The 23,240-nt window shown below is 36.5% G+C and overlaps 1 protein-coding gene across 2 annotated transcripts; it reads left to right on the plus strand.

Moving 5' to 3' along the window:
* Positions 1-875: 875 nt before the first annotated feature.
* LOC307123948 (cell death-inducing p53-target protein 1 homolog) lies at positions 876-14,777 on the plus strand. Of its 2 annotated transcripts, XM_079812814.1 has the most exons (6): positions 876-927; positions 2,089-2,216; positions 7,822-7,931; positions 12,474-12,554; positions 12,675-12,819; positions 13,961-14,777. In XM_079812814.1, exons 3-6 carry the CDS (start codon positions 7,832-7,834, stop codon positions 14,064-14,066), a joined length of 432 nt encoding a protein of 143 aa, XP_079668940.1. In that variant the 5' UTR covers positions 876-927; positions 2,089-2,216; positions 7,822-7,831; the 3' UTR covers positions 14,067-14,777. The 2 variants fall into 2 exon arrangements, with proteins under 2 accessions (XP_079668940.1, XP_079668941.1); XM_079812815.1 differs by lacking the exon at positions 2,089-2,216.
* Positions 14,778-23,240: the final 8,463 nt, after the last annotated feature.

Below are 23,240 nucleotides of genomic sequence, written 5' to 3' on the forward strand. Positions count from 1 at the left end.
ATCTGGCACAGTACACACAGTGTGTGTGAGTGCCTCTAAGGCACTGACTACAGGTTTCTGGCTAAAGAATGTTTCCCCAATGGCAGCTCTGCCACCCTTCCTTAAATACCCAGACCAGAACAAAAGGGTTGTAAATATTTGCAAAACAAACACCTAGTTTCGGGGGAGAGTTTGTGTCTTAGCCTGTTTTTTGCTCCTTACAATTATCTAATTAACTTTAACACTCTGTAGATAGAGACAATATGTACTCTGAGCAGTGTTAATTTAACACTGGGGATTTTGCTGTGTACCTGCAACTTTGTAGCAATCATGAAGATCTTGTTTAACTTGTTTGGTGTGTCTGATTCGGGTTGGAGCTAAACTCTGCAGGAAAGTGGATCTTGAGGTCCAGGGTTGAGGACCCCTGCACTACATGATGACCATATCATTATCAAGTAGTCAACGTCACCTGAACAAAAGTTCTCTTGCATTTCTAGACATAACAAAACACAGTTACAGCAGCCAGAGAAAAGCGAATGTTAAAAAGTCAAGAATCAAACTAAAGCAAACAACACATTTTAAACCAAACATTAACATCTAAACCTCTGTTAATTCTCAATAAGAGCTTCTGTAGATGTCTGACCAAAATAAAGTAAATATGGTTAGTAATAAGTGAAGCTGGTAATAAGTGTACTGCCATGCATTTAAACTGTTTTGACTTTTTTTTCCAATCAAAATCCGACCTCTGCCCAACATTGAAGCTTGACGTCAAACAAACCAACTTTCATTTTCAACCAAAATCCAAAGTCTTATCAACATTGGAGTCTACATCCTGAACCTGCTTTCAGCTCCACCCATTCGAGTGCTTATTCTGACAGTCTCTCTATCTGTTCAAGTGTCATTATAGGGACAAGCATCTGAATTTCCACAGCTCTCCACCGACTGCAGGTATGTGTCATATTATAAGTTTGAGTGATTTAGATTGAAAAAAGATATTCTTTACTTTGGATCATGTGCTTCCACAGCCACTTTGTGATGTTTAGACACAGATACAGATTGTTATAAGAAGTCCTGGGATAAATGTGTTTTAAGTTCACTATTAAGAAGGCTGAACTTCTTAACAGATCATGTCAATTGTCAAAAGTGGCCAAAAGTGGTCACCTTAGTGTACTCTCTATTCATTGCCATCTGTCTATAGTTTGTTGCGGTGTTTAATGCATGTCAGTAATTGGATTTATTAAATATTTTAAATGTAAAGTATTTCTAAGTTTGGATCAGTGTTAAAAGCTCAAAATGTTTTAAGTCTCTCAAATACATCTCATACATTTCTCTCCAATATGGAAGGAAATTAAATTAAATTAAATGTGAAGGATTTTAACTATAACAAGATGATTGACAGGGCATCTTAAATAGTGACAGGATGCACATACTTAAGTGACAGAGCGGCCCATTAAAAAACGCAATGATGACAAAGTAGAATGCCCTGCTTGTCTACTCTTCTGCTACACTCAAAATTATGTACTTTTTCAAAAGGCATAGTAAAAACTTTTTACAAATGGTATAGTATAAGCAGGTGGATTGGAAAGCAGGGTTTTGTTACAATGTGATGTTGGTTCAACATCATGTTTGCACTCTCAGAAAATGAAACACAAGAACTGCCAGCCACAGCTATAGATGAAATCAACTGAAAATACATGACATCTCACTTATTACAAAACAGAATGACTTTATTTCTTACTTTTTTTTAGATGGTTTAGATGTTGATGGTTTATTGAAAATGAATGGTCACCATTATGGTGATTAGTGTTTCCTTTAGTAGTGGGCAGTTTGACTCTTTATTCTTGACTGATAAAAATTATTCTGTGATAAAGTAAATACTACAGAAAAAACAAAAGTAATTTCTAAATGACAAGGTTAGATCAGGCAGAATTAAAGAAAACAAAGTAGATTTTGTATTAGTATTCAATTCAAGCTTTTAGAAATTAAAGTGTAAATATAGTATAAAAACATTGTAAGGGGGAAATTAGACGCACACAGACATCAAGAATTAGTGAATGCCCCATTGGTCATCTGTAATGTATCTGCTTGTTTTATACTCTTTGACCACAGGGTGGTATTGTGAGCAAAAGAAGCCTCGAGAAATGAACCCTTGTCCCTTTTGTGAACCACTTGGCTGAAAAGCTTCAATGCTTCATGAGGCTTCATCTCGCCACCACTAGTTCAAGGGATATGTGACGGTAAGTTAACCTTGCTTTCTGGAATACCCCCCTGGTGATAAAATTTTCAGCGTCATAAAATTGATTAATTCACTTATCTTACCCTTGACCAAAAGTGGATATTTGTTATTAATAAATTGTATTCATCAACAAAAATTTCTTGCCACAGATCAGAAATTCTGAATTTGTTTTTTTAAATAGTAAGACACACGCAGCCATTTAGAATGTGTATTGCTGCCTTGTCTGTGTTGTATGTAGAACCCCAGCTAACAGGGAACATTCTCAGAACTTCATTCTAGCAGCGTTTTGTCAAAGTTATGAACAAAAGTTCTTCCAGTAACAATAACAGAATGTTTGTTCAACAAATACAGAACATAAGACCTGAACATAATCTGTTCTTTAATAATGTTCTCAAAAAGTTAGCACAAAAACATTATTTTTACATTGTTTGTAGAATATTTGTATCATTTAGAAGTGACTTCAAAGGCTGTGTTTGCTCTTTTAAAAGAACATCCTTGGAAAGTGGGAAAGTTTTTGTAACCTGTCCCATAGTTATTGTCCCAGACTTTTCTCTTAAATTTATGTAAAGCTTATGCAAGTGTTAAAATTAAACACATTCAAAACAATGTTCATGAAATCATCACATTTTGTGTTTATTATTTGGTGAATGTTTGTGAAAACATTGTGAAAACATTCTTTGAATGTTCTTTAAATATAAATGGTCACTAACTTTCTGACTTAAACAAACAATGGCTTAAACCTTGCTGTAAAAAAACCCTGCCATGCTATTTCCCATGAAAACAGTAATATACCATATAAACAATGCATTCTGGGTATTATTTGTAATTCTGGGTTATGCCATTTGTCATTGAGAAAATATCCTACAGGAATGTACTGTGAGTTAGCAGCGCTCAAAGTCGACACTCAGAGGCTGTGTTCCACATCACACCCTATACCCTCACTCACTATTCCCTACATTAGTTCACTAATGAAGTCCATTTGACAGAGTGAATGAAACAAAGTGAGTGAACATGAACACCTGACAAGTAGAATCACTATAGGACAGAGAAACAAAAACAGAAAAAAAAAGAGAAGAGACAAGTAGAAACACAACAACTAAAACTGACTTGAGTTTCACACCCCAATGAGTGTGAAACCTGTTTATGAACCAGTTTGACATTATTTATTTCATACTTGTAAAAAATATCTTGTTGAGAATCAACAGAGGTTTAGATGTGTTATGGAAAATTTATTATAAAGGTGTTTGCTTTAGATGGGCTCTTGACCCTTGACTCTATAATATTAGTTCTGACTGCCAAGACAAAAGTCAAGAGAAAACTTTATCAGGTGTTTTTGGCCTTGTGTGCAATAATTGTGCACTAAACGTCTTGGACTCTCTGATTCATCGATTCATTGATTGATTTTCTGCATCTAATCTTTAATAATATGGGTCTTTTAAACTTATATTGATGGTATATTTGTGATTCTACAGCGTGAGGTCCAGCAAGGTTTCGTCAGTTATTTTGAAGAATATTAAAATCATACAGTGCATAAACTTTTTGAGCTTCTGCATGTTTTAGACACACATAGACATCTACAATCAGCAAATGAATTTCAGCACAAAACTCCCAGCATGCACTGCAGCATGAATACATTATGACGCTGAATGATCTTTTTTTATTGCCAGCATTGTTGAGATTCATGTGCTGATTTTTGATATGTGTGTGTCTAAATGATGCTGTAGCTCTCTTTTTTATTTTTTAATCTTTCATTATAACTGATTTCTGCTGGAGCTCTCACTGTAGTTTCACAGTGCTGTTAGTGTGAAATATAAGTATTTTAATAATGTAACACTTTTGATAAAGGATTGAATAGTGTATGAAATCAGTGAATCAAGGAACTATTTGATGGTTGTATCATCATTATCAATGCATAACAATCAGCATTCAATGATCATATATATTTTTTTCTTTAGCCATAGCATGTGGTTTTCAAAAACACAGTTACAGCTGCCAGAGAAAAAAAATAGTGTTAAAAAGTCAAGGGTCAAGAGCTCAACTAAAGCAAACACTTTTCTAAACATTTTCATTTAACCATCAACATCTAAACCTCTGTTAATTCTCAATAAGAAATTATGTAGACATCTGACAGAAATAAAGTCAAACTGGTTAGTAATAAGAGTAATAATGTGTAACGACTGGAAGTCAGTTATAGTTCTACCTGAAAGACTCAGGAGCCAAGAAAAACATTTGAATAAAATGTATTTACAGTTTGTATACAATGAGTATCGAATGTATGAAATGATAAAGTTCTTTGGCGTAGGCCCTGTCCATAGTCCGAATCCGGAGGGTAGCGGAGGCTTGCAGTCCCTGCATGAAGATGAAGGCAGGGGCGGAGCCTACCCCGATGTATTGACAGGGACCGACCTGGGGGTGGTGGGGAGGATGGGGGTGAATGCCGGCGTCAGTATCTGCGAACATAGTAATGGGTGGGAACAGAACTTATATAATTTACAAAAGACGAATAACGATTGGCTAGATAGATAATTAGTGAATGACGTGACATTGGAGTCTTCCAGGTAGAACTATGCTAGAGCTTCCATTTCTTGTGTTTCTCTTTTTTCTGTTCTTGTTGTTCCTCTTTCCTTCAGTGATTATGCTTGTTAACAACATGTGTTCATCATTAATGTAGTGTGGAAACTAAAGTATTTCCCTGTGGATTTGAAAGGGTTAAAGGTGTAAGATAAAATGACACACCCACAAAATATATCTTTACAGTAATAACTTTTAAATAAAATAAAAAAACAGTTATATACTGGCAACACTGTTTTGAGTTGAGTTTTGTGTATCACCATTGTGCTGAAGAGTAGAGCCTGTGCTTCAGTCCAGGAGAAGACCAAGAAACACTGATGGTGTTCTGTATGTTGTTTTATTTAAAGTCAGTAACTTTGTAACTGCTGATCCAGTGTAATTCTCATTATTTAAAATGTTTTAGTGGACTCAAATGAAATAAATTCACAGTAATAATATGCTCATATTAGTAGTGTATTATAAAAACTAGTTTAAAATAAGTTTAAATGGCTGTTGGTCTATTTAAGGCAGTCGAATTCTGCCAATGAAATGAGTTAACTTGAGTTTTAAATTAATGCATGGTATTTTTACAGTTATGGATATCCAACTCCACCCACATCCAAGTGTGGCGTCAGAAGTCAGGCCAATGCCGCCCTGCAGTCGATCCTTAAGATTTTATTGGTCATGTCAATTACAGTACAGATTGCCTACACCAAACCCTGACCCCTAAACCTACCCGTCACTGTAACAAATTAAGTGCTAATTGCCTACACCAAACATGGGTCTCTAAACCTACTCGTCACTGTAACCACTGAAATTAGCTGCAGAGGGATTTCTGACATCACACTTGGATGTGAACAGATTTGGATCTCCACCACAGGCTGCAGCGAGCCCTATATCCATTTTTTCAGAGGACTGTTTCTAGCACCTGGGAGAGCACAGGCCGTTTCTACGATAAAAGATGCAAACTTACCAAAATTATATTTTCTGGTCCAGTCGCGCTGGCAACGTTGCTCAATCAGCTTGGTCATCTGCATCATCCGGATCAGAAATGGGCTCGAATTTATAAGGTTATTATCACCTGTCAATATTGTTTTGCTATGGGAGCTGATGTTACAAATATGGTAAGGAGCGTGACATTTCCGTCACATGCTCAAGGTATTTGGGCCAATCACAATGCACTGGATCACTGGCCAATCAGAGCACAACCACTCTTTTCATAACGACGAGCTTTGTAAAAATCGATGCATTTCAGAAAGGAGGGGCATAGCGAAGCAACAATAATGTACAGTATGTGCAAAATAATGACTTTTTAGAACCATCATATGACCCCTTTAATCCTCCTCTGCTGAGATCTTCAGAGATTTAATGTCTTATTTTATCTTCAGTTGATTTCATCTAACCCAGTCAACAATTTGATCTCACAAGATACTTGTGATGTGGTCACAGTGAGCTAAAGGTGTAACCTCACAGCGCACTCACTGTGTGCTCATACTATGGCCACAATGTGAGGTCAGTCCAGCTAGAAATGTTATTGTTCTAAGAATGTTTTGAGAACATCATGTTATGTTCTCGTAATGTTTTCATTATAGCTTAATTTTTTGTTGCCAGAATGTTCTCCTAAAAGGTATGTGTAGTGTTAGTTTGTGTGGGAAGAAGGAGGCGGGAACCGGCGAACATTCAACAACTTTAATAAAATAAATGAACACAAAATGAAAGTAAAAGCGCACACACATAACAAAACGTAAATAAAACACAACTTAAAATCCAGGCCTGGTCCTCTCTCGTCCTTCACTGTCGTCGCTCCTCCTTTATACTCCCGTCACTCCTCTGTGAGACACGAGGCCGACGGCACGCAGCTGGCGCTCATCATTACTAATGACCGCGGCCTCATCCCGCTCTCACGGTTCCTCAGCCTCGCTGCTCGCCACAGTATGACAACACTCTCTAAAGTCAAGTCAAGTCAACTTTATTTATATAGCGCTTTTCACAAAGTAGATTGTTTCAAAGCAGCTTTACAGTGTTAAACAGGAAAATAATGCAGCATAATTTTATTCAGCCGCATAGCCACTCCGGAAAAAACGCTGATGTCATCAGCCCATCTCAACCATCACACAGCGACAGTGTGGGCTTTAGATCAATAATTCGATCAGTAATTTAGTTTAAATGGTTAATTTAGTTTATTATTTAGATTTATTTCGATGTTTATTTGAAAAATTTAGTGTCCCCAACTGAGCACGCCAAGCCAGAGGCAACAGTGGCAAGGAAACCAAAACCCCATCAGGTGACCTAATGGAGAAAAATAAACCTTGGGAGAAACCAGGCTCAGTCGGGGTGCCAGTTCTCCTCTGGCCATAAAAAACATTCTATACATATAATGGTTTAGATGAGATCAGCTGATCAGAGCATGTTATGATGATTATATCCATCATCATCAAGCAACTGACATCATCTGGTCACTTTTTATCTTGCTGTTTTTGCCATAACAAACAGTTAAAGTATTGCAAACTCCCCAAATAAAGCAAACACTGATCACCATAATGGTGACACCAAGCCAAACTATTATTTTCAATAAAACATCAGCATCTAAACCGCTGTTAATCTCAATAAGAACTTTTGTACACATATGACAGAAATAAAGTCAAACTGGTTAGTAATAAGTGAAGCTGGTAATGCTGTTTGTTGAGTTGTATAATGACGGACTTACTTCAAAATAAAGTGTTTAGCCGTCAACCCAATTTTCCTTCTCAACCAAAATTTGACGTCTGAGCGATGTTAAGTCCACGTCCAATAAAATTTCTAACTTTGGTGACCTCACATTGTGACCATAGTATGAGCACACAGTGAGTGCGCTGTAAGGTTACACTTTTAGATCACTGTGACCACATGGTGATATTACTGTGAGAGAAATTGTTGACAGGGAAGGCTGTGGCTGGAAGTCAGTTGTAGTTTCTGTTCTTGTTGTTTCTCTTTCCTTCAGTGATTCTGCTTGTTCACTGCAAATGTTTGACAGAATGTTTCAGGAACATCATACTAACAGTTTTTCTCATTCACAGATTGTTGGTAATGGATAAAGGACAGTCCCCCCCTCCATATCCTGGACCGCCAATGGTCCAGACCAACATTCCCTACCAGATGCAGCAGGGTTCCTATCAAACCCAACCAGGTTAGCGGACCCTCACTCTGCCCAGTCAACAATTTGATCTCACAGTGATCTCTCTCATGAGCTCCCAGGATACTCGTGATGTGGTCACAATGTGAGGTCACAGTGAGCTAAAAGTGTAACCTCACAGCACACTCACTGTGTGCTCATACTATGGCCACAATGTGAGGTCAAAGTGCACTCACCGCACAAAGACTAGGTACCCAGCATGCATTACTGCATGAAGATTTTGATTGAGTTTCATATGCTGATTCTTGATGTCTCTTTGTGTCTAAAAGACACAGTCGTGCACAATGTTTGTGTCTTATCATGCTTTTAAAATCCTTCATAAACGATTATGACTGCTGGGTAATTTTGGTATAACCACAAGGCTAATATAATTAAATTTATAGAATTAATAACACTGTACACTGAATGTAGGAGATGATTGTTATTAACATCAATAACAAACCAACATCACCTGAATGCATTCTCTTTTGGCTTTCCTTGACATAACAAATGTGTCTAACAAACAAAGTTACAGCAGCCAAAGAAAACATAATGATATGAAAGACATGAATCAAAAGCACAAAGCCCGTTGCTGCTGCCCGTTGATAAGAACATGCTGTAATTATCATTTCAAATGGCAAATCTACCAGGCTCAAACCATCTTTGCTTCTGTAATGCCAAAATTACAAGTAGGCTATTTGTCTTTGCAACCGAAATTATTCAGATAAGTGAAAAGACTGAATACATTTTACTGAACAATGAGGTTTTTGATGACGGAAGATAGTCAGACTCCACTCACTGCTCAAACCACCAAGTTTATATTCAGTGCTCAGTTATATAGGGTTGCAAAACCTCTCATGAACAAACATCACATGATCTCACGTGTTGACTGGGTGATATTCAGTTCAGAGACTTGGTATTGGTCATTGGTAACAACAGTGCTTCAGTAATGTAAATTGGCCACTGTACATAATCCACTGCTTCCACCGACAACATTCAAGGCATCCAGCGTAACCCAAGTGGTCCAGTTACCTGTGGCCGGTTGCATGAAGCCAGTTTTAGTAGCTACACTCTCAGAAAAAAAGGTACAGTGGAGGAACAAAACATATAACTGTACCTTTAAAGGCACAATTGGTCCTTAGGGTACAATTATACCATTGTTTTCTGCTACTTAGAGCAGGGGCTGCAGAGTTTGGCTCCAACCCTGAAAGACATCCACACTTCAAAATACCGTGAATAATTGTTTATTACAAATTATTCCGATTTTTTGAATGAATTGTAAGAATACTTTACCCATCAACCGTTTAAAATGAACAACACGTCAAAGAGGAACGCGCAATGATGTAAATAGACCAAGATGAACGCGCAATGATGTAAATTGACCAAGAGGAACGTGCAATGATGTAAATAGACCATGAGGAACGCGCAATGATGTAAATAGACCGTGCATGAGCTGAGCACATGGTGGAACGAAGGTGCTGAAGTGCACATTCACTTAATACTTAATACTTAAAGACTTAAGGCTATTAATTTTCAAACTTGAGCATTTTATATTTGAATCTGGACTAAATTACATGCCCTAGATATTGTTTGAATATGTTCTGACTGTTGTTCAATCATACACTTTACAAGGCTCCATTATTTAACATTAGTTCATTCATTAACAAACTGGCAATGAAAAATACTTCTAAAGCTTGTATTAATCTTAGGTAAATGTACATTTCAGCATTCCTACACTCTAAAAAGAGATGTGTCACATGATGACACATGTTGTGTTAGTTTTAACACATGTAGTGAGTGTGCTCAGGGGCAACACATGTTGTGTCAAATTTATAAATGTGTCATTTTTACACACAAATTGTGTCAGGTAATCACATACTCAGATGTAATTTTAAAAATAAAGTGAAACTAAATTATTAAGCATTTAATCAATAGTCGAGTACAGAACGCATGTGCACACAAAGTACAATGTTTCAAACTCTATGACTCTATAAACTCAATTATTCACACTTCAACACCACATCGATGCCGCTTTTGAGAAAAGATCATGAAGAGATAACAGTTGACAGAGTTTGCACTTTGAATTAAATTAAAATGTAGCAACTGATAAAACATTCTATATAAATAACTTTTATTTACTCAGGCCTGTTTGTTTGAGAACATAAACACTGCATACAATGCACAATGATGGTGTGTGTCGTGCTTTATAATATGATGTGTTGAGAACAACACAACCAGATGTGTTAAAAATTGACACGTTGTGTCAATGTGTGTGCTCAGGGACAACACAAGTGGTGTAGATTTTAACACATATTGTGTGTGTGTTCTCAGGGACAACACATGTTGTGTAGATTTTAACACATGTAGTGTGTGTGCTCAGGGACAACACATGTTGCGTAAAATTTAACACACAACCTGTGTCGTTTTCTTTAACATCTCCGTGTTACCTGTAACTCAACTAATGTGTTATTCCTCTTACACAGAAGTGTGTTGAAACCTTTTACACAATAATGTGTTATAGTTACACAATGTGTGTCAGATGTGTGTTACATGTGACTGTATGTGTGTATTTGCCAGAGTTACTTCGTGTTTGGATGAACACTGACACGTATTGTTAACTTGTGTTTAGTCCATTGACGTTTAATAAAGAGTGTTTGACTGTTTATTGTATTACCTGGATGTTTTAGACATCATGAATCTACACACACCAGCTCTTATTGAGATGAACAGAGGTTTAGATGTTGATGGTTCATTGAATGTTTCATCTGAAGTCACCAGAATCGTGATCAGTGGCTCCTTTATTTGAGCTCTTGACCCTTTACTTATCTTTTAATTTTTCTCTTTCTGCTGTAATTGCATTTTAATCAAATATGTTTGTTATGGCATGAAAACACGATCAGAAGTTTCTTGATCAAGTCATAATCTCAAGATCTGATCCAGTTTATGTGTAAATGAATGATATACATTTACTTTATTTGTGTGCTGTTAGCTATAAAAGTTTGTGAAATTACTCCATGGTGTCCAGTAGTGCAGAATGAATTCTTAAAAAATTTAATGTTTTCAAAAAAATGTTGAGCTGCAGCAGATACTCGTCAAACACACACATCAAGAATCAGATCATGAATCGCAACAATGGTGACAAACGCATCATCCTGCAGTGCATGCTGGGAGTCATGGATGAGTTTTGTACTATGGTGACTCCCAGAATGCATTGCAGGAAACTTTTGGTTTGTCACCATTATTGAGATTCATGAGCTGATTCTTGATACGTGTGTGTGCCACCATAGACAATTTGATACCGGCACATGCCTAGTTGGGCAGTTTGATGACTTAAAATGTTAGTGTTTCTCTGGCTGCTGTAACTGAGTTTGCAATGGCAAGAGAAAACACAATCAGATGCTGTCGGCTGTTGATGACAAGAATATAATCATTGTGTAGTGACTCAATTCACTGATCTTATGACTGAGTATGAGCAATATACTATTAACTTTCTTTTATTGTGATTCTAGAAAAGATCCAGCACGGTTTTAATCAGAAAAGCTGAATACGTTTTATAACAGATCGTACACGAAGGGTACCAACCCACTGACGGCGACTTGTACCTTAAAAGGTACAATTTGGTACTTTTTTTTTATTTAGAGAGTGTGGGGTGTGTTTCCCGAGGATCATTAGCCAACTCTGGTTGCAAGTTCCGTTGTTATCAGCATATCAGCATTTCCTGAAATCATATGCTTTAAAAAAGACCAGTAACATACTGTTTTCCATTAATACAGTTATATACCATAGAAACCAAAGCATTCTGGATGTAATTTTCGATAAAGTAGACTACAGGACTTTAATGTGAGTTAACAGCTCTCAAAGTCGACACTCAGAGGCTGTGTTCCACATCACACCCTATACCCTCACTCACTGTTCCCTACATTAGTTAGTTAATAAAGTCCACTTGACAGAGTGAATGAAAATAAGTGAGTAAAAATTAGACACTGATGAACACCTGCTGTCACTGAAAGACGGAGAAACAAGACAAGTAAAAGAAAGATACATAAACTGAAGATAAAAGAAGACATTACATCTTTGAAGATCTCAGCAGAGGATTAAACAAATCCACAAACACACATTACTAACCAGTTAAGAAAGATTGAGAATTAACAGAGGTTTATATGTTGATGGTTTATTGAAAATAATAGTTTCAGTGTTTGCTTTAGTCAATGCATGCTGGGAGTAGGGATTTGGTTATCGTTTGAATTTTAACAATTCCGATTCTGCTCAGTTCAGTGTCACGCACTAAACAGTATGAGCGGTGCCTTTCTGTGCATGTGCTTTGGATGCGTGTGCAGCACAGAAAACAGTGAATGAGTCTTCTAGCATTTGAATGGTTTAAAGTTATATTAAAATACACGCAAAGGAATTGATATGAGGAATCCTGAGACTCTCTGATTAACTGACAAGGACTGACAGGATGCTTCAGTATAAGACTATACAATGAAAAGCAAAAGTTTACAGGGTAACATTTCCCTTATCTCAAGTTTGAAGGGTTCTGTATGATTTCTCTTTCAGGTCCAGGGGTAGTTTACAACCAACAGCCCGCCATATTGTCCACCATCACTCAGGAGTCCCAGTCTACTGCACCTTCTCAGGGTGAGCAGAAAAGCTCAAGATTCACAAAACTCTTCTGTATTCAAACATCTGTAGAGAATACTATACTGGAGGTTTATGATCAAATTATATCAATATTGCCTTGTTTTTCTGCATATGTAGTCACAGTGGTAGTTCTACAACCACAACTGACTGATGTTTCTGGGGCGATTAAATGTCTTCATTGTCAGCAGCAGATCGTCACAGAGACGAAATACATCATTGGAATGTCGGCGTGGGTCTCCTGTATTTTTATTGCAGCGTTACTGTAAGGAACTGCACTCACATTCTCATGTATAGACATTTGACTATCTGAAAAAAAATGGATTCAGTCATATATTGAAACCATATATCATGTATTTAAACGAGTGCTGTCAACGTTAACGTATGTGATTCTTTTTTTTTCAGTTTAACGCGTTAATGTAACCTTTTTGTCATCCTTTGGCTAGTGTTCCATTATATGATCACGCTCTTATTCACACAAACGCTTTTAAACCATTCAAGCGTGACGAGAAAAAAGAGAAAGCTCTGTCTGTGAATGTCCTGACACACAAACAACGCACAGACAGCGCGCCAGACTCGAGTTGTTTTGTGCTTGAACGTACAATAACATAATGTCAGTTTTGTCGAGGATCCTCATAAATTAGTTAAGTAAATAGTAAGTAAAAAAGTGAATTCAAAATGTTGAGCAGGTTGAGAGGAGGCGGCTCAAATATCGGTCACCGGGGAGTCACATGGTGAGGTTAAACCCGTGGTCTCAAGCTCAATTCCTGGTGGGCCACAGCTCTGCACAGTTTAGCTCCAACTCACACCTATATGGAAGTTTTTAGGTATCCTGAAGACCCTAATTAGCTGGATCAGGTGCACTCAAAAAACATTTATGTCTAAACTTAAGATTTATATATTTGAATGGCATATACATTTTACATCCATTTGGATTACAGTTTTAACATTAACAAATTAATAATCTGAATGTTATTAATATTTGTAAGTCATTCATAAATGAAACAGGTAAGACGTATATATAATTGTACACAGCAAAACGCCCATGTTAAATGAACACTGCCTAGTGTTCATGTGTGTGCACACTACTGAGTTACAACTTCACAAACAGCATTACCAGCTTCACTTATTACTAACCATTACTAACATTATTTCTGTTTTATTGAAAATAATTGTATCATTCGTATCAATGTGTTGCACCACATTGATGCTTCAAAATTTTCACAAAGAGATCATTAAACTAATCATATGAATTGAGTGGTTTAGTCCACTTTTTCTGAAAAGATGTGAGTATTTTATATAGTATGATGAACATATTTGTCGGTACAAATAAAAATGTAAGTTTTTATTTGATTGAATAGAAAAACCACTAACCACAAAGATTTGTTTTGTTTTTTTCTGTCTAGGCTCTGGCCGTTTTGCTTCATTCCATTGTGTTTGAAATCCTGCAAGGACGTAGAGCATCGCTGTCCAAACTGCAAAAAAGTCCTCCATATCTACAAACGCAGATAGCTCGTTCTAAAGTTAAGAAATTCTGAATGACCAAAAGAAAAATTTTACTGGCAGCATCTTTTGGACATTACTGGACTTCCTAATTCAAAGAAAAATAACACCATGATGTTTTTTTATACACACACACACACACACACACACACACATACACAGTATATATATCCAGGAGAGAGAACAACAAAGTTATTTTTCAACTGTGCGTTTACATACTGCATGAACTGCACAAATCAACACTGTTTGCCTGGGCTTCCCCATATCTCTGTGGGTGGAGTCCCCACCAACCGCTACAACTGATTGGCCAACATAATAAGGCCGATTCCACATATAGACTGAATATGAATGATCTCTTTTCTTATTGTAAAATTTAAAACGAGCTCAGCAGGATCATGTAATGTAATCAAGCAAAATCTACATCTACTTGTTGCCATTTCGTACAACCCATGTTTGTTTCAGTGTTTTGTCTGTGTAACGGAGGCCAGCTAGTAGTTGCTGTGTGAGTAAAGTGGTCGATTCGAGCAGGAGGGGTTACATCTACAAAACATTGCGTTTTCCCAAAAAAACAAGACTCATCAGACTATGTTTATCTGACAAAATATATCATGGCATTTCAGATCTAATGTATATAATACTATAGACAACACAAAGGACTCATTTGCTTCATCTTCTGACTGCAACTACATAAAAAAAATGCATGGCAGCACATTGAATCTTTAAAGGGGTCATGAATTGGCTTTTTTAATTTTTTTATACTGTTGTCTGAGGTCAACTTATGACGTTCACGTGGTTTTTACATTCAAAAACATTTATTTTCGTCTATTTTCTGCCCTGAGGCTCTCTCAAGAAACGGCCAGTTTTTATGGGTATGCCGCACTGAAGATTTGGAAGTAAACGCCACAGCTAGGATTTGCATATTTAATGAGCTTCTGCCCCTGTCAGTACATGAGGGAATTGTTTTGAAAGCGTGTGGGAAAACGGCAACTGGAATGAATCGCCCACAGGGCTCACAAAATGTCTTTATCAAACAAGCACAAGGATTCATCCACCCGCAATTAATATGAATGATATTTTTTTATTACTTGGCCCGCCCGATCTGTGAATATAACTGCGAACCGTGCATCACACACACACGCCCCCTTCAAATATCAAGTCAAGAGAGTGAACAACACACATCAGGAAAGGAATGGTATTTCACTATTTAAGATTACGTTTTGGTAGCCCGTCTGGAAAACACATTGCCCCAGGACATCGGGCTTTGCGAGCACTGGCCCATACATGCCAGAGTCTGATCCCGAATCGCAATGAACCAACAACACCACAGATAAAGGATTCTTCAGCCTTTGACAGCGGGCTAAGGTATGTTCAGTTAGACACGTACACATAATCAATACGATCTGTAACAATGCTATACAGGGCCGGCCCAAGCCCTTATGGGGCCCTAAGCAGAATTTTATTTGGGGGCCCCTCTGTGCCACCAATACGATTGACTATTGTCAATTCTTGATCATTCGCACACCCAGTATCAATGTTAGTAGTTGTAGCTGTGTTGCTTACATCATGTCTGGCTGTCATGTTTTTACCCTTACACAGTTTTTAATTGTGACATAGCAAACCCACAAGAGTGATCAGGTGTTACAGTTTTTCTCAGTCGCTTTGGTACATTTCTCAGATCAGAATTGAAATTCTCAAAGCTACATGTTCAATCTTCACATCATGTGTCACTTGTGCACATCAAAAAAGCAGTTTCTCATTTCTTTGAACAAGTTGCAAATGCTTGTGTACATCCATGCAAATGATTATGTACAATTCTCTGCCGTTTCCTACATTATCAGTTGCTTATGTCATGTTGATCAAAATGTATTATAATGGGTCTCTGTTGAATAATCTTACCCCCCACAACATTTAGGCATTAGTTCATAGCATAAGTCTTTACATGCAAAATGGTTGAACAAGTTGTCATAAAATGTCAAGCATATTTCTATACATTTCCGTTAGACGTTCACATTTCTACTTTTGTTTTTCTGGGGGGGGTTTTCTCTTTGTGCTATGCAGTGCTGTCTTTTCCTTTCTGTATCGCAATGACATGGTCTGTCAACAAATTACAGTACAAACAGTAAAAGCATAAATGTGAATCTTGTCCAGTCTCTTGCATTCAAACTCCCACATACACTAAGATGTAACCTACAATTTTCAATAATTGTCATCAAAATTTTAGCCATATTTACATCAGAACATCCCTCCAGAGTACAGTTATATTGACAACATGACAAAGCAATTTGACTATTTTATTCATACACAATGACACAAGGACTTGTCATTCTGATGGCACTGACATGTTCATTGACACAGATATTTACTTTTGAGAGATGAACTAAGGATTTTGAGCAAGAGAATGGCTTTTGCAGGTAATCCACGGTGTTTTGCTATTTGTACAAATTGTTTTGAGAAATGCACTTGCTGTTTTGCAAATGTCGAGGATGATTCGAGAAAAGCAACTGAGAAAAACTGTAATATTCAAAGCCTTACAGTACCACAGTTCAGACTGGGATATGTACTTTTTTTTTTTTAAGTAGCCTAGTCTCTTATGTGGAATATGCTCACTTTTCCCCAGGATTCTTTGATTAATAGAAGGTTCAAAAGGACAGCATTTCTCTTAAATAGAAAGCTTTCAAAGAATCCTAAAAAAATTGTAATATAAAAACTGATAATCATAAATGTGTCTTGAGCATCAAATCCTCATATGAGAATGATTTGTGAAGGATCATACACAGTAAATTCCCCGGTGTTGAATTAACACCGCTCAGTGTTCATATGGGAACCACCCGCAGGGTGTTAAAGTAACACTGAAGCAGTGTTAGAGTTAATAAGATACTTAAGTGATTGATTGAGTGATGATTTTTTGATTATTGAAGACACCTGATGATAATGAGCAGAATCACTGAAGGACAGAGAAACACAACTACAGCCACAGCTTAAGATGACATCAACTGAAAAGACATTAAATCTCTCTTATTATAAACCAGACTGACTTTATTTCTGTCATTTGTCTACAGTTCTTTTTGAGAATGAACAGAGGTTTAGAGGTTGATGCTTTATGGGAAATGTTATGGGAAATGACATCTGTTTAGCATTTACGGTAAAGATGATGACATCTGTTATGCAAAGTTTCCAGGCCAGTTCCTGTTCTCTTTATTGTAAGTCAAATGAGTCAGATTACTGAGATTCTCACCTTTTGTCTTCAATGGCTCTTGGAGTCCCTGTAATCGTTATGCTGATTGGATTAGGACGGGTGACGCTCTAATGTCTGGGGTGTGTCCCTTTACCTGGACACAACATTTCATTGCTTTGTTTAGATTGTCTCCTCCTCTACTGTTTGAATCTTTCCCCCTGAAATGTGGATAAATTAACTAAAGTTGGGCTTTAGTTTGCTTTGTTTGCTTTAGTTGGGCTCTTGCACAGTAAATTCCCCGGTGTTGAATTAACACCGCTCGGTGTTCATATGGGAACCACCAGCAGGGTGTTAAAGTAACACTGAAGCAGTGTTAGAGTTAATAAGATACTTAAGTGATTCATTGACTGATGATTGTTTGATTATTAAAGACACCTGATGATAATGAGCAGAATTACGGAAACACAGAAACATAGAAACACAGAAACACAACTACAGCCACAGCTTAAGATGACATCAACTGAAAAGACATTAAATCTCTCTTATTATAAACCAGACTGACTTTATTTCTGTCATTTGTCTACAGTTCTTTTTGAGAATTAACAGAGGTTTAGAGGTTGATGTTTTATGGGAAATGGTTGGTCACCATTATGGGGATCAGTGTTTATTTTAGTACTTATTCCAGTTTGACTTGGCATTTTATGTCAGTTTGTGGTCTTAGTAACAAAGCTAACTGTAACACATGTTTTGTTGCAAAGCAATCCATAAACATAAATTATCAGGTGAAATAGTTATCATCTTTTATTTTGACCAAACTAATCTTTGAGAAAAGTGGATAAAAGAAATGTTAATAAAAGTTTTTTTTATGACTGCTGTTACTATTTGTTACGACAAGAACAATGAGAAAAAATTGATGATGACAAGTTGATGGCAGATGATGTTGGCTTGTTGTTGATGATACAGTTGTTGTTGTTATCATCATCATATAGTGGCCTTATTTGCTGATCCCCTGAGAGTCATTGATTATAGTAGTCTTGTGACTCTACAGCAGGAGATCCAGCAGTGTTTTCATCAGATAAACTGAACGATTTTTAAAACATGTACATAAGTTTTGTTCTCCGGTTTAATAACACATCACTAGGGTTGGGTACCGTTCACATTTTAACCGGTATCGGTACCGGTACCCAACGGTACCTTTTTTCGGTACTTTAGGGATTTACATCAATAACTATAAAGAACCTGTAAGTAATTTATAGAAGTGTTATTGACATTATGCCAGAGCTGCCCTGGTCGCTGTCTGCCATTGTCTGTGATGTTTGTATACTGTAATATTTACAAGTAAATAGTAGGCTACTAGGTACTTAAATTTAATTAATAAAAGCAACCATATTATTTCTTTATTTTTAATTGCATTTCTATGAAAAGATTTCCCACAAATTGTGTGTTGTGTATTTTCTGGTAATCAAATGAAGACATAAGACATTAATTTAATTTATCTTTTAATTTAATTAAACTTTTTTTGACAAACAAAGTGTTGCACAACTGAGCTTTATACGATTAAAATTAAAAATTTAATTTATTACTTAAAAAATAAAGTTTTGATTATTATTATTACATTTGTGTTAGTATTATTAATTGAGACGTATCCAAATTCTACTGTACAACTATGATGTATTTGTCAAGATAAACCGGACTTTTGTTTTGACGTGTTGCCGTTCCTTTGAGTTTCTGTGTTTATGATATGACGGTAGTTTTTCTCAAATGAAACGGTAAAATGCTTGTGACTCTCAGTGGCTCTGGAGATGACGTTCGTGCGTTCATGTCCTCGTATGAGACGGCAGAGATGGAAACACGCCATAGTGATAGTGAGCAGGATAGTGAGTGTGTGTGTGTGTGTGTGTGTGTGTGTGGTAAACCGTGCTTCTACGGCATTCATTCGCACAGAGACACGCAGGATTCGTATTTAAATAGTCTTTTTACAGTTTCATATTCACAGAGACTCATCTATATCACCAGATGCATTCTCAGGTACCGACATTTGGTACCGATTGATTTAATGTGAATCGGTACTCTGTAGTACCGACGTAATTCAGTCGGTGCCTTTAAAAGTACAGAGTTCGGTACCCAACCCTATGCATCACACACTAAGCACTTCTAACTCCTGCTTCTGTAAGGTTGAAAATAATCAAAGATATTTGAAATAGAACAAAATCATGTGCTTTACTGATGGCAACCCTGGTCGTGCCCAAGATATTTGAAATTGACTCAACCCATGAAATATTGTTCATACTCAGCCATAAAATCTGTGAATTTAGCCACTACACAATGCTCATATTCTTATCATCAAGCAGCTCACACCATCTGATTATGTTTTCTTGCTTTTCTTGCCATAGCAAACTCAGTTACAGCTGCCAGACAAATTCTGACATTCAAAATGTGTCAAACTGCTCAACTAAAGAAAACACTGATCACCATGATGGTGACATAAAAAACACAAACTCAACTAAAAAAACCTGTTAATTCTCAATAAGAGCTTCTGTAGATGTATATAAGAGACATAAAGTCATTATGGTTGGTAATGTGTGAAACTGGTAATGCTGTTTGTGGAGTTGTTTAATCCTCCTCTTCTGAGATCTTCAGAGATTTTATGTCTTCTTTTATCTTCAGTTGATTTCATCTAAGGCTGTGGCTGAAGTCAGTTGTAGTTCTCGAGTTTCTCTTTTCTTCTGAAGATGTCAAGTGTTCATCATTAATGCTCAATCATCACTCAATTAATCTCTTAGTTATCTCATTAACTTCAACACTGATTCAGAGTTACTTATAAAACACTCTGGGTGTGGATTATATAAACTCTGAGCAGTGTTAATTTAACACTGGGAATTTTGTGTGTGTGAGATCTTCTCTCCGGATTAGTGAGTTTTATTGTTATATCTTCAGCTTTTGTCTTAGCAGTAAAACCGCTCCTTACAATTATCTCATTAATTTTAACACTCTGTAGATAGAGACAATATGTACTCTGAGCAGTGTTAATTTAACACTGGGGATTTTGCTGTGTACCTGCAACTTTGTAGCAATCATGGAGATCTTGTTTAACTTGTTTGGTGTTTCTGATTTGGGTTGGAGCTAAACTCTGCAGGAAAGTGGATCTCGAGGTCCAGGGTTGAGGACCCCTGCACTACATGATGACCATATCATTATAAAGTAGTCAACGTCACCTGAACAAAAGTTCTCTTGCACTTCTAACCGTGACAAACACAGTTACAGCAGCCAGAGAAAAGCTAATGTTAAAAAGTCAAGAATCAAACTAAAACAAACACTGATCACCATAATGATGACTTAAAACGAAACATTTTCAACCAAACATTAACATCTAAACCTCTGTTAATTCTCAATAAGAGCTTCTGTAGATGTCTGACCGAAATAAAGTAAATCTGGTTAGTAATAAGTGAAGCTGGTAATAAGTGTACTGCCATGCATTTAAACTGTTTTTACCTTCTTTTTTTTGGTGTTTTTATTCCAAACAAAATCCGGCCCCTGCCCAACATTGAAGCTTGACGTCAAACAACCCAACTTTCATTTTCAACCAAAATCCAAAGTCTGATCGACATTGGAGTCTACATCCTGAACCTGCTTTCAGCTCCACCCATTCGAGTGCTTAGTCTGACAGTCTCTCTATCTGTTCAAGTGTCATTATAGGGAAGAGCATCAGAATTTCCACAGCTCTCCACCGACTGCAGGTATGTGTCATATTATAAGTTTGAGTGGTTTAGATTGAAAAAAGATATTCTTAATTTTGGATTATGTGCTTCCACAGCCACTTTGTGATGTTTGGATACAAATACAGCAACAGATTGCAATAAGAAGTCCTGGGACATATGTGTTTTAAATTCAATATTAAGAAGGCTGAACTTCCTAACAGATCATGTCAATGTCAAAAGTGGCCAAAAGTGGTCACCTTAGTGTATCTATATTCATTGCCATCTGTCTATAGTTTGTTGCGGTGTTTAATGCATGTCAGTAATTGGATTTATTAAATATTTTAAACGTAAAGTATTTCTAAGTTTGGATCAGTTTTAAAAGCTCAAAATGTGAAGGTTTTAAGTCTCTCAAATACATCTCATACATTTCTCTCCAATATGGAAGGAAATTAAATTAATAAAAATGTGAAGGATTTTAACTGTAACAAGATGATTGACAGGGCAACTTAAATAGTGACAGGATGCACATAACTAAGTGACAGAGCGGCCCGTTAAAAATTCAATGATCACAAAGTAGGATGTCCTGCTTGTCTACTCTTCTGCTACACTCAAAAGTATGTACTTTTTCAAAAGGCATAAAAAAAACTTTTTACAAATGGTATAGTATAAGTAGGTGGATTGGAAAGCAGGGTTGTGTTACAATGTGATGTTGGTTCAACATCATGTTTGCACTCTCAGAAAATGAAACACAAGAACTGCCAGCCACAGCTATAGATGAAATCTAAATACATGAAATCTCACTTATTACAAAACAGAATTACTTTATTTCTGATGTTTGTTTGTTTTTAACAGAGGTTTAGATGTTGATGATTTATTGAAATGATTGGTCACCATTATGGTGATTTCCTTTAGTAGTGGGCAGTTTGACGCTTCATTCTTGACTGCTACAAATTATTCTGTGATGAAGTAAATACTACAGAAATAACAAATGCAATTTCTAAATGAAAAGGTTAGTTCAGGCAGAATTAAAGAAAACAAAGTAAATTATGTATTAGTATTCAATTCAAGCTTGTAGAAATTACTGTGTAAATATAGTATAAATCGTTGATTTTTAAAAACATTGTAAGGGGGAAATTAGACGCACACAGACATCAAGAATTAGCGAATGCCCCCCTGGTCATCTGTAATGTATCTGCTTGTTTTATACTCTTTGACCACAGGGTGGTATTGTGAGCAAATGAAGCCTCGAGAAATGAACCCTTGTTCCTTTTGTGAACCACTTGGCTGAAAAGCTTCAATGCTTCATGAGGCTTCATCTCGCCACCACATATGTGACGGTAAGTTAACCTTGGAATACCCCCCTTTCTGGAATACCCCCCAGGTGATACAAATTTTCGGCGTCATTAAATGGATTAATTCACTTATCTTACCCTTGACCAAAAGTGGTTATTTGTTATTAATAAATTGTATTCACCAACAAAACTTTCTTGCCACAGATCAGAAATTCAGAATTTTGATTTTTTATATAGTCAAGTCAAGTCAACTTTATTTATATAGCGCTTTTAACAATGCAGATTGTTTCAAAGCAGCTTTACAGTGTTAAACAGCAAAATAATGCAACAGAATTGTATTCAGCCGTCTAGCCATTCCGGAGAAAACAGTGATATCATCAGTTCATTTCAATTATCATACAGTGACAGTGTGGATCAGTAATTAGAGCAGTAATTTAGTTTATATAGTTAATTTGGTTTAATAATTAGATTTATTTGGATAGTTAGTTGAAAAAAATAAGAAAAATTTAGTTGGCCCCAACTGAGCAAGCAAGTTAGAGGAATAGTAAGGGGAATTGATAGAAATTTTAGACACACTTGGCCATTAAGAATCAGCATATAAATCTCAACAATGGTGACGTGCTTCATACCATATGCGTGTATCTAAAATGTTTTTTCCCCGCCACGCATTTTAAGAAAATATTCCTGGTAAATATATATTCTATTAAGAGCAAATAACCACTTTTGGTCATTGACTTTTCTACTTTATAATGCCGAAAACGACATCCTCTGATTATCTTTGTTTTTGAGTCTCTTTGCTATAAATTGTGTTTTAATAAACAATATTACAAAGATCACAAACTCACATTAAAGCTAAGAGTCAAACTAAAGCAAACACTGATCACCATAATTGTAACCAATCCTTCAACATCTTAACCTCTGTTAGCTCTCAATAAGAACATCTGCAGAGATCTTGAGAAATTGAATGTCTTCTTTTATCTTCAGCTGAGGCTGTTTGTCTTTAAGTCAGTTGTAGTTG

Source organism: Gobio gobio (assembly GCF_949357685.1).
Source record: "Gobio gobio genome assembly, chromosome: 3".
Lineage (NCBI taxonomy): Eukaryota > Metazoa > Chordata > Actinopteri > Cypriniformes > Gobionidae > Gobio > Gobio gobio.

Coding starts and splice junctions, on each gene's coding strand:
- LOC307123948 (XM_079812814.1), top strand. CDS start 7,832: ATGGATAAAGGACAGTCCCCCCCTCCATATCCTGGACCGCCAATGGTC. Junction 7,932..12,473: donor TTCCTATCAAACCCAACCAG/GTTAGCGGACCC, acceptor TTTCTCTTTCAG/GTCCAGGGGTAGTTTACAAC. Junction 12,820..13,960: donor ATTTTTATTGCAGCGTTACT/GTAAGGAACTGC, acceptor TTTTCTGTCTAG/GCTCTGGCCGTTTTGCTTCA.